This window comes from Hakea prostrata, chromosome 5 (genome assembly GCF_041222555.1).
Source record: "Hakea prostrata isolate BN-2017 chromosome 5, UWA_Hpros_2, whole genome shotgun sequence".
Lineage (NCBI taxonomy): Eukaryota > Viridiplantae > Streptophyta > Magnoliopsida > Proteales > Proteaceae > Hakea > Hakea prostrata.
Genome location: NC_142604.1, coordinates 7,998,568 through 8,010,755, shown reverse-complemented (window position 1 = coordinate 8,010,755; position 12,188 = coordinate 7,998,568). Strand labels below are relative to the sequence as shown.

Sequence of the window (12,188 nt, the reverse complement as noted above, 5' to 3'; positions counted from 1 at the left end):
CCAACGGTCATTCAAACCATTGCTGATATAGTTTTGGTATTCTTTATTATTCTCTCCTTCAATAATTAATTAATTTGAGCTCACTTGACGACAACAGTTTGTGCATTTATCATTCATTTTTAATTCCTCCTCCCAAATTTCAAATATATTTTTTTTGGGCCAAAATGATGATTATATTAAACGCTCCAATATAATACTGGAGGTGAGAAGACCATGCCGTACAAGAAAAGGGGGTGGAGACTCCCACCAAACATGACTCAAAACAAATTTCCTAGCACCCCTAGCAAGGTAATCTACATATCTATTATCAGGTCGACTAACATGGCAAAAACAAACCAAACTAAAATGAGTTTTTAAACTTATTACATCTCTCAAAATACCATCACTTGTCCAATCTATCAATTGAAATCGCCCATTAAGAGCATTGATAGGCAACTAAACAGTTTGAAAAAACTGCAATATGAGAGATATTAAGTGACACACTTAAATATAAAGAGTCCCTAATGGCTTCACACTTTAGTGCAAGAGTGGATAGACCAAGACAAGCAACCGATCTAGCAATGACAAAGTGTCCACCAGGATCCCAAATTAGACTACCACGTCCTCCAAGAGAAGAACTTGCTCCCCAAGTTGCATCACACTGAATTCGAAAACACATCTCCAAGTTTTTGTGGGTGTGGGGGGGGGGGGAGTAGGTGTACCAATGGGCAAAGAGTTCTACTACAAGACAAAAAAGGATAAGTAATGAATATCATCTAAAATCTTTAAAAGTCTAAACATGGAGCAAACTAAATAGGGATGACTCCTTGAAATAAAAAGTGGTTCCGATCATTCCAAATGATCCAAACCAATGCACTCCAAATAGAGTGAACCCAATCTAGTTGATTGGAATTGCCAAATTTGGCGTTGATGAATCGCCCCCAATTTTGGATGGATTCTCTAATGAATTCCTTGCTGTTTAACCTAAGCATGGATGCTCTCCAACATGCAGCAGCATGACTACAATGGAATAAGGTGTGAACAATTGATTCCACATGAGACGAACAAAGGAAACATATGGGGGGAGAAAGAGCTATCCCTCAAGAAGAGGCTGCTATTGGTGTGAAGGGCATCATGGCTAGCTCTCCAAACAAAATTATTTATTTTTGGGAGAGTGTCAATGTTCCAAATTGTCTTCAAAGTGAAGATGTCTCGGACTCCTTAATGGGGAGCTTTGTAGGTAGTAGGCCGATTTTTCAATAAATTTATCTGTTTTTGATCCTTTTCAAACCCATTCATCTTGAAGGTCCTGTGATAGGATGGGGAGAGAGAGAGGATAGCTCAACATTCAAAAGGGGGAACAAATTCTTTAGAAGTTGGGTATTCTAAGATTGGATGGCTAATTGATTAGCTCTGACACAAGTTGGGAGCCATAAGGAGTAAAGTTGTGGATGAGAGGGGTGCAACCCAAAGCCCAATGATCTAAGTAAATATGGGTCTCCCTTCCATTTCCCACCCTCCTCTGGAACCCCAAAATTTAAAATCTCCCTACCAACCATGATACTTCTCCACCCCCTAGACGAGTCTCTAAGTAATGAGGCTTTTAAGAAAGTAGTGTTCGAAAAGTATTAGACCTTCATTGTTTTAGCCCAAAGAATGTTTGGTTGTGTGAGATCACAAAACCCAAGGCCTCCTTGTTTTTTGGAAGACAAATTTTCCCATTTAACCCAGTTGATGCCGGAGTTACTACCACTTGTCTACCAAAATTGACAAATTTCTTGGGTAAGTTTAGAGGTTGTTTTCTTTTTGGAAGAAGGAAGGTGTACATAGCGTAACCCACATTTCAACCGAAAAATGAGAATTTCCTCCTCCCAACCATAAATTCTTTATTTTCCATGAAAGACACTTTTTGTTAAAACATTTGCAAAGGGATTTGTTGACAGTGTCTTCGATATTTCTTATTTTCCCTTATATTCTAAGTCATAAAGAATATTTTCCATAGTGTGAAAAAATTCTAAAGGTGATCTGCACCAATCAGATTTGGCTTTACTGCTTTAGTAGGTCTTTTTTAGTAAGGGAATGATCAAACTAGAAAATATTTTTCCTATCTGTGTTCATGGATAAATTAGTATTGTGTTTTGTATGTATTCTAGGATTAAAAAACAACAAAAAACAACCATTTTTACAATAAGAGAATGCAAAATCAACCTTGAATCTATGTCAAACACCACCAAGATTTATCCAAAGTTTTGTTACATTAGGCATCAAACAACCACTCAAATAGTGTTTCAAGGTATTAAGCATGAACTTGCAAAAAAACCCTAATGTGCTTTTCATTTTCTGATAATTTTGTTTTTCTCACAACTCAAAATGAAATCTTCTGACCATATGAAATCCAACTTGGCCACCCGCTTTTTGTTGCCTCCTTGCAATGTTTCTATCTTTGCCCATTGTATCTATTGCTTGTTCCTCAGCGCCCTACCATTCCAGTTGCTTGCTGTAATAGCTTGATTCTCGGGAAACTTGCACCACAGATGGTAATAATAATTGTTCACAATGCAGGGAACCCATAAGCAATAATAATCAGCTACAAATTCCACATTTGGTGGGTTGAATATAGTTCTAACCTTAAGAGTATGTTTTGCATAAATAGGCTTCTCCTCAATTCTCAAAGCCACAACTACACAGTAGCAACCCCACCATCTTATTATATCAACAAGAACCCATCCAAGAAAACATAATCCTTGTAAAGGTGCAAGTCACACATAAGAAAGTAAGTGAACCATAAATTTATGATGGAGCCCAAAAATGAATCAGTATGGAAACATGCATGTGATTAATCATACATCTCATTGCAAAGCAAGAAAAATGAAATTTTGTAATGTTGAAATTGACCACTAGAAGGGCTTCAATTTGCCAACAGTTGTACCACGTACAATCATGTTGAGAAAGTTAGCTGACGAATATGAAACCTGATAATTGAAATGGTGAATTATAGGTGGATCACTTGCCCAAGAAAGTCATTTGTGGAGGTCATACTTATGCCATGATATATTACAGTTGTCAATAGAAATTACCACCAAAGAGACTAGAATGCATCCAAACAACAAAATTCACTATTGATAATAACTTTGTAAGAGGGACACCGTTTCCCTTCACCCACAGTGGAGAGAAGCACTTAATCCATGGGGATTTAACTTTTTGATCAGATTGAGAATGGTATTCTGAACCTCTATGGGGGTCATTCACAATCCCAGGAGTCCAATCATGATGTCAAATCACTTGATGAAGATTCACTCTTTCTCATGGGTGATGGATAACTTTTTCTTTCTCTATACCATAACCAAATTTCTAGATATCCTCTTGTCTTCTAGCTGCTACTAGAAGCCTTGTGTTTAAAATGACCTTGTGTTTAAAATGACCTCCTTTAGAAGGAAAGAAGAAGGAACAAATTAATAAAACTACTATATTTCCAACATTAGAAATAAAAATACAAATAAATTTACATCAATTGAAATGATTAAAGTACAATAACATACAAAAGGAAGGATTATCCCTCAATATCAACCCAAATGTTTCTAATAGTCTTACAAAGAAAGAAAGAAATAAAGGAAAAGTAATGTGCAATATAAATGCAAATACACAAAAAGTCTCTGAAGAAATAAACTTTTATCAAAAGCAATATAGAAAAATAATTCCCGACCAACTACATTGTCTACTTTAGACAACAGGAACTTATGCTACTTCAATACCAAAATTATGACAACTAGAACTACTTGCAATTTGAGAAATGTGAACTCTTGACATTTCGAAAAATCCCCATTAGGAAGCAAGAATAGAAAATGTAGGGACAAGTACGATGGCACTGGCAACAACAAATTGTATTTTGGGTTGTCATACATGATGAAGAATTAGGATGACTTGAATATAGTTATATACAGAAGATTTTCTAAAGTATTACTTTGAAAAAATATGGTCAACCCACTGAGTAAAATCATCCAAAGATTGCTACATACATGAAGTTCTTAGTTGCGGCTCCATAAAAGCTTATACAAAAGCCTCCCACTACTTTAGCAATAACCAACACTATGGACAAGATCAACAACAAGAAGAAACCTTGTCCAAACTAAATGGAGTCGGTTACATAGATTCTTGCTTCCAATCAGATTTACTTGAAACCATACTAGACACAAGGCCTAAGCTAAGAATATCCTTTCTCAACACTTCTCCAAAGGTTATCTTAGATTTTCCCCTAGTTCTTTTAATTCCTTTGATCTTGATTATGGACAATATCAAATAGTCAAATAAGATTGTTGTACACACTAACCAAGAAAAATAAATTAAAGCTGACTACTCCTCATACTATAGCCTTTTATTTACTCTAAAAGGATTCTGAAAACCAAGGAAGAAGCTTGGCAATCCTTGCAAATAGAAAAGCAGCAGAATTCCTTCAGATAGCAGCACTCACCACATTCAAGATTGAAACAATTTCCAAAGAAAAGATAGTTTAACAAGAAAGTCACATTCTACTTGAGCAATGAAGAACTTGTCAACTACATCAAAGTAAAGATATTGAAAATATTCTAGGCAGTTAAGTAGCCAAGCTGACATTGAACATTGTTAGTTAAGTGTACACTAAATTGAAAAGATTTTAAAAAAATGCTTATAACTAGCTTCGAGTTCAAAGCAAATGAAAGCAAATGAATATGTTTTCAAAACGTAGTACACTATCAAAATACCATGCGTGAGAAACTAGAATTGTTGGTACAGGCCAATAATGTAACCAAACAAGCCAAAGAAGTAATTGGTGGCACATGAAGACCATTTAGGAAACTGAAGTAGAAACAGTTGACATAAGAATTGAAAAGATTTCAGCATAATAATGAAAGAATTCAAGCAACCTAACAACAATAAGAAGCCTTATCCCAACTGAAATGGAGCCGGCTACATGGATCCTTGCCTTCCAATCAGTTTTGTTTGAGGCTACACAAAATACAAGGACTAACTCATGCATATTTTTTCTCACCACTTCTCCTAAGATTATTCTAGGTCTCGCTTGGCTCTTCTAGTTCCTTTGACTCGATTAAATCACTCCTCTATACAAAGGGCCTTAAAGGCCTCCATTGAATGCCACCTCAAACGACTTTCTTGTACCATATCATTTACAAGGACTACTCCCAAACAAGCTTTAAGGCTACACAAAATACAAGGACTAACCCATGCATATTTTTTCTCACCACTTCTCCTAAGATTATTCTGGTCCGCGCCCGTCCTTGACTCGTATCTCTCTCCCCTCCGACTTTCTTGTCCTTCTTTCGGACTCTCCCAAACAAGCTTTAGTATGATTTTTTCTTACTTTATTCCTGGTTTTGCCACTCATCCATCTCAACATCCTCAATTCCGCAACACTAAATCTATCAACTTGACGTTATAACAGCCCAACACTCTGCACCTAAGAGTTGAGAAAATTAATGACCTACACTTTGAGCACATCCAGAAAGATAAACAAGAGAGTAAACCTTGTTCCATTTCTAAAGGAGAAATGAAGTAATATTTAGCATAATTTGATCAACTGATCTTTGATTGAGAATTTCTAACAATTTTACCTTGATAGCGGTTCGATTTGTATCATGACTTTGTAATTCCAGTTTTGGCAAAAGTAGATCATAGAAGGTTGGGCATGCCATGGTGGTCAGCATGTGGCACTCTCTTTCCTCCCCCCTTCTATAAAGAGCCCCCTTGCCTCGTATGTCAGACCTTGCGATTGATTGCATGCCACTAGCTCACCAAAAGTTGGCAGCGCAATTGTATCAAAATGTATCAGCCATTACTAATTGATTTGACACCAGATGTTCCTTATGTCGAAACCATTGAACCCATTCGGGTCCAATGCTCACTAAATGTTCAGCTGATATAGCTTGATATTTTTGAAACGGATACTACTAACATCCTAAAAAAACCCATTTCCTCAATGATCCACCCCCTATTCTAACAGGAAAATGAAGGAAAACCCTCAACCAGGAGTCTAAAATCTTCATTAAATCTTGGTTTTTCACACTTTTGGACTAAAAAACCAAAAAAGGGAAATCCAGAACATTATCCTCTGCGTCATCCAGTATTTTTCATGCATATAAACTATTACAATGTGTTGGAAACCTCATCTTTAATAGCAATATCATTTTTTTCCCGGATGAATAAATAGTAAATTACCCTAAAAAAAGGAGAATAAAGAGGGGGGAGAGAGGCAACATCGTCAGCTCTAGAGAGCAAGGACAAATCTAAAAACCAGGTAAGAACTACATGCCTGTTCCTTGGGGAGTCAGAAAGAGGCCTATGAGAGATCAAAAAGAGCTTAGATACATCCTTGCAGATGGCCTTCCAAATTTGATCAAGAGATACAAGCTACAGAAAGCCCAGTTGTAAAGTACAGTGGTTAGGGCAAAGACCTCTAGACATGATAGATGGAATTGTTAATTTCACATGCCACCCACTAGATTTGGAAGTCCATCTACAAAGGTTCCACTTCATGCCAAATGTGAGAGATACAAGCACTAAAGACTAGCTTCCCGATTATATCATTAATAAAGGAGACCTAAAAAGAGGAGGAGAGCCAACGAATCTCAAAGACCAAGGGGTCTCGGGCATCTACTATGGAGCCAAATGGAAGCGAGGGCAAGTCAGCAGATGGGATGGGAGAAAGGACTGGAAAAGAAGAGGTAGGGGGTCCTAGAGACCTAAGCCACAGAGAACACATTCGAGGAGATACAGATGTGGCAATGGATGAGGAGGGACTAGGTGGGGAGGCAGTTGGACAAGGCTCGCCAAGTGGTGAAGGCTTGTCTAGGAATGTGGCCTTTAAATCAGACTAGTTTAGACTAGGGAATTGGAATGGAGGGAGTGCAGATATGGTTCCAAGCAGACGAGGTAGATAAGAGACCATTTTTGGAGGGCAACTAGATGATTCTATCTTGGGACAGGTGGGGGGAAGGGAGAGGGGAAGGTGGGTCCAAATGGGCTCAAGATCGGGGATGGAGGGAGGGGGAACCATGAGCTCTCAAAGATAAAGAGGGACAAGGGGGCATCTTTGGGAATGCCAAAGAGTAGAGACCAGGGGTACCAATCACCTTGGTCAGATTGCGCCATGGTTGGGAGGAGCATAAGAAATTTAGCTCATATATTTGGAATTACCCTAGCTAGTGGTGTTCACAATACAATACTCCATGTTAACTTGAAATGACACAGATTGAGCTCCAAACTAGTCAGTGCTAGATTGCTAGTGTTGGAACCGAAACAGTTTTAAGGGTGAAATGTTCTACACACTGATTCACCCCTCTTCTTAACAGTGTTGCAGCCTGTTCAAAACATAAAATGTTAGTTTTACAACATAAGCAACAAGAGTTTATATGTGGACAAGAAACCAACTGTGCCATCTAACATCATTGCTTTAGCAATCCACTTCGCTTGAACAAGAAAAGAAAATCACCACACCTATGTGCCTTCAGCATATAAGGGAATGACCATTCTTGATGAAGGAAAACTGTCATGTGAATGCTATGTGAAGATATCCTGAATATTTACAGTAGAATGAAGATCACATCCAAAAGTGATACATTACGATTAGGACCTGAATAAACTGAAATATCTTAGGGAAGATAACCTTGCTTTGGAGTTTCTCAAGGACGAAGACCTTCAGGTTCTTCATGAAAAGGATGTTCTGAAAAGATGTCCATGCTAAAGCATACAGGTATCAAAATCTAGGTTCATGCAAAGAAACTAAAAAGCCATACCAGGAGGAAGCATTTCCACACTTTGGTGTTACTCTACAGGAGAAGTCTTCTGCTTGCTAATACAGTTGACTACATGAAAACAAATCAGTATAAGATTATACATAAAATGAAGAAACATATTCTTGAATACATCTGGGAAGAATACCCATTTTCTGCCCAAAATGACAAAGTGTCCTGTCTGAAAAAAAAGGGGCAATTTTAAGCAAAGCATGTCATAGCACATGTATTCACAACCTAGTGAATGGCCATTGCCATTTTCCAGGTAGCATTTGAGATAGCAAAAATGCACATCAGCTGACTAATCCTAACTTGAGATCCACATATTGTCAAATTTAACTATTTCATCCCAGCTGATTTTGAAGTAGGCCAATTTATATGAGAAATGAGTCTCAGCATCAAATCTATCTAACTGGGCCGCACATTCTAATCCTGAAATGAAATGAGCATCAATGACTAGCCAGAACCATTTAGGGTTGGTTATAGTGACTCTGATCCATGTATGCAAATTCTCTGGGGCTGTTTTCTCTGATAACAGAAATCCTAACCATTACTTACCACAATATAAAACGTGTCTGAAAGTCAAGAATTTTCCTTTGTAGACACTTCATTTCCCATGGACATGGCAAGCAACAAGGTACAAAAACTAAAATTGCAAATCATATATTATCAGTTTAAAATCAGTAAGCCAAAGGTTACGTGAATCACTACAGCTGCAAGAACATGGAGATATTATTAATGATTATCAAATAAGCTTTGGAACTAAGCAAGTTGCCACCACATGGCTGCTCCAACAGTTTGTTACAGTAAAGCATATCATCTAAAAGTAGACATGATGAGCTTAGAAAGAAAAAATTAGAACAAAGAGAGACAAGATGCTTATAACTCAGATCAGCTGAAGTATATCATCATCTTCATTATCATGTTTAAAGAGAAAAAAATATTCCTTATCTCAGCTGCTAATGCATGCTTTGCTTGGGCAACCAGAGAAATTATTCTAAGAATCTTGGAGTATGCTTCCTTAATACTTGTACAAACTACAGAGAGAAACACATAACAGAAGAATAGAACAACTGTTCAAAATTCTGAAATACGTTTGTATGATTCTTAATTATAATTTGGATACATGATACACAAAGAAATAAATAGTAACAGCACCAAAATTTCTTCAAAATGAAGATCAACAAGTACAACACCGCAGCAGTTACTAGCCTTTTCAGGTTCTTTCTTCAAACCTTGTAGAGGAAGCATTACCTACTCCCGTAAAAAATTGAATGATGACTTCTGAACCCTCTACTTCGTGTTTGCAAGAAATCCCATTTTCTGCTTATTAGTTGAGAAATTATGCTGAAATAGCATTACTGTGCAATAAGTCACTGAACATCCACTGATTGAGAGGTAATTGCCGTGAATTCTACTTCTCCATCTGAAGATTCCAAGCTAGATGATCTACACGTGAAATAGAAAACTGCACTCATCATAGAATCTACAAGCACCACAAACGAATGCATCATCACCAGCAAAGGTCCTTCCCATATCCTGGATGACCCATCTCCATAGCTGAGTGTCTTCACTCTGTGATCAAACAACCCCTCCACGAATGAAGTCCCCGCTGTCGAACCAAGAAATAGTAGAAGACCAACTTGAGTCTGGCCCTGTATTAAGATGCTCGACCTAAGCAAAGCCTGTGGCCCTGATATGTCCTCCAAGACAGAGATTACAACGGCAAGATTACAGATGATGATAGCGTTGGCAAAGATAACAGAGAACGCTAGTCCAACAATGATTGCAGCAAATACAATCAGATCTGAAGGGCAGCCTGCCATAGCAAAAACATTACCCACAACAACAAGCAGAAGAAAAAACAGAGCAAGGCAACCAACAACCACCATACAAGCCCATAAATAAGTCGAAATGAGACGTTTCCAGATCTTGATAATGGATCTTAAGAACTTCGACATTTCCAAGTTCCTTCTCGAGTAGGTGCAGTCAACAGAGTACACAACAGCAGCTTTGGATAATAATGAAAATGTTATGTACAAAGGGAAGTAAAAAGCAGCTGCAAGTGCCATCTCTGATAAACGTTGACACCACGGTTTGATATAAGGCTTCAAAGGAATTCCAGTAGAGTGTGCCACTAAAAGAAGCCTAAGAGTCAGTCTCTTTGCGATGGACTGTTTAATGAAAACATGGGAGAGGATTACAGCAGAAACAGGGCAAATAAGAACTGCAGCAATCACCATGAAAGGCGACGAATTGAACCGAAGGATTCTAACAGTTTCCCTCAAGATCTCCAGTGCATTCATGGAATTGAAACGTTGATCGATATAAAAGCTCCTACGAACACCAGAATCTGATGATTCCATCTCATAGTCCAGTGGATTTGACTCTTCCGAAACTCCATTATTCGAGCAACCCAACTCGGATTTAGGACAACCTCCTGTAGAAACTTCCATCTCTATGGATTTCTCAACAAATTCGTAATCAGACAACACGCAGTAGTAACAAATCCATAGCAATAAGCAATGATTCACTACCCAACTAGGGCTTGAACGAATAAGATCTGAGATTTACAATCTTCAAAGAGGGAAGAATATTTAATAGAAGGTCAGTTGATTACCGACAACAATCCTTCTGTCATATTGATTTTATGATTTTACGACAATTTTCAAATCATAAATATAATTACCAAAGAATGGATTAGTGAAGTAACAAGCTAAAGGCCCAGAAGGCCCAAAACCAAAATTTTGACACTAGTGGACTGAAAGGACATGTCAATTTGGCCCAGCCCGTCTCTTACAGGACGAACCTGGCTAGGATTTTCAGGCCCTTTTTGCAGGGCTTGGCCCACAGAGCCCACACTTAAATTAAGCCTTTGGGCTAGCCCGGCCCATCCTGAGCTACGTAACCATGCACAGCAGCACAGATGACTTGTCTTCAGTTTCTTCGTTTTCTAAGCTCCTGCATACACCATTTGACTCATTGGCTTCCTTCGACTTTTGTTTGGTTGCTTGGGAAATAGAAATATTTTCGATGTTGAGTAAAATTTATTTCCCAGAAAAATTAATTTAGTCAATTGGTAGAAGGTTTTCTTTCCCAGGTAGAAAAAGTTCACAATTACATCTATGGATCAAAGCCCAACCAGGCCCATACGAGGGCTGGGTTTTGCTAAGCCCAATAAGGTTGGGCCTGGAAGGAACTATTTCATCCCAATCTTGGACTATGCTGGGCCTAGGTTCTTGGCTTTTTAAATCTCTCCGATTGTTATGAAATTGCAATTATAATGTAGCTTGAATCACGGGCTGGAACTTGCTGGTTAGGACTTAGAAGTCAAAAGGAAATAGAATCCAAGTCAAAAGTTAAACTGGTTCTGGGTTTTCAAAAGGGCATTGATTTCTAATCTTTCCTCTCCTAATTGGAAGTGAAACCATATCCATCCATTTACAGACATTCTTCCGGTTCAATCTGATTGGAAATTGAATGCACTTTTGAAGCTTAAACAAACCCTAATTATGTATTACTGCTTATCTGATATTTGATCATGAATTGCACACTTCTCTTGTGGATTAAGTTTCTACAGTAAGATGAAAGGAAAAATCTCTTCACCACTGCTGAGGTATGTGCTGTTATGATTGGGTTGTTAGTTCATTATCAACTTTCAGGGCTGTTATGCCAACCATTGATTGATTACAAGTCATGTAAACCCTTACTTTTACTTTTGTTTCTCCGTAATATACCATGTCAAACTAAACCCACATAGAATCAATGGAAACCAAACCGAATGGATTGATTAAAATCAAAAATTTTTGCTAATTTTTTTATTGTACGTATCATCGTGGAACTATACACTTAGAGAATCTATCTTGTTAGAATCTATTTTGTTAGTATTCAGAGGTGAACTTCTTTCTTGAATGTGTAATAGAAGAGGCATCAAGTAACTGCGGAGGATTTCAATTTGATGGATTGAGGGGATGAAAGAAACCAAAAACTGAAATGTACCAAAATCAAGTACTTCCTTTAAGGCTTGGTTCTGGTACTTCAATCCAGTAACTTGAAGGCCATGGCAATGGGTGGAGCAACCGTGATTTGAGACATATTTGAGACACAACTTTAATGATGCGGGCCTGCTTATTATCTAACTGCTCTTTTTTAGCTTTTGCTTTTCTAGGGCTTTGCTTTTGCTTATGGCAATGTTGCATGTCTCTGTAGTCTTTCCATGAGCAACAGGCATGACAGCATGAACCATGGAGTCACAAGGAAGCATCATTAGCAGTTTCAATTATTCACACCCACATGGGTCAAGATTCAAGAACCTATCATTATGCAAAGAAGTTCTCCTACTCTGTTTCTTTATATGCTTTGTCCTCTTCTCTTCCTTTCTGAATTAATTCAGATCATATCAATTATACACTCTCTCTCTAGCAT

General features: G+C 37.9%; 1 protein-coding gene across 1 annotated transcript; it reads right to left on the bottom strand.

Annotated features, from left to right (window-relative positions):
- Positions 1-7,061: 7,061 nt before the first annotated feature.
- On the bottom strand, positions 7,062-10,391 carry LOC149014827 (uncharacterized). Its single transcript, XM_089157207.1, has one exon. The coding sequence runs from the start codon at positions 10,217-10,219 to the stop codon at positions 9,137-9,139; it is 1,083 nt and encodes a 360-aa protein (XP_089013333.1). The 5' UTR covers positions 10,220-10,391; the 3' UTR covers positions 7,062-9,136.
- Positions 10,392-12,188: the final 1,797 nt, after the last annotated feature.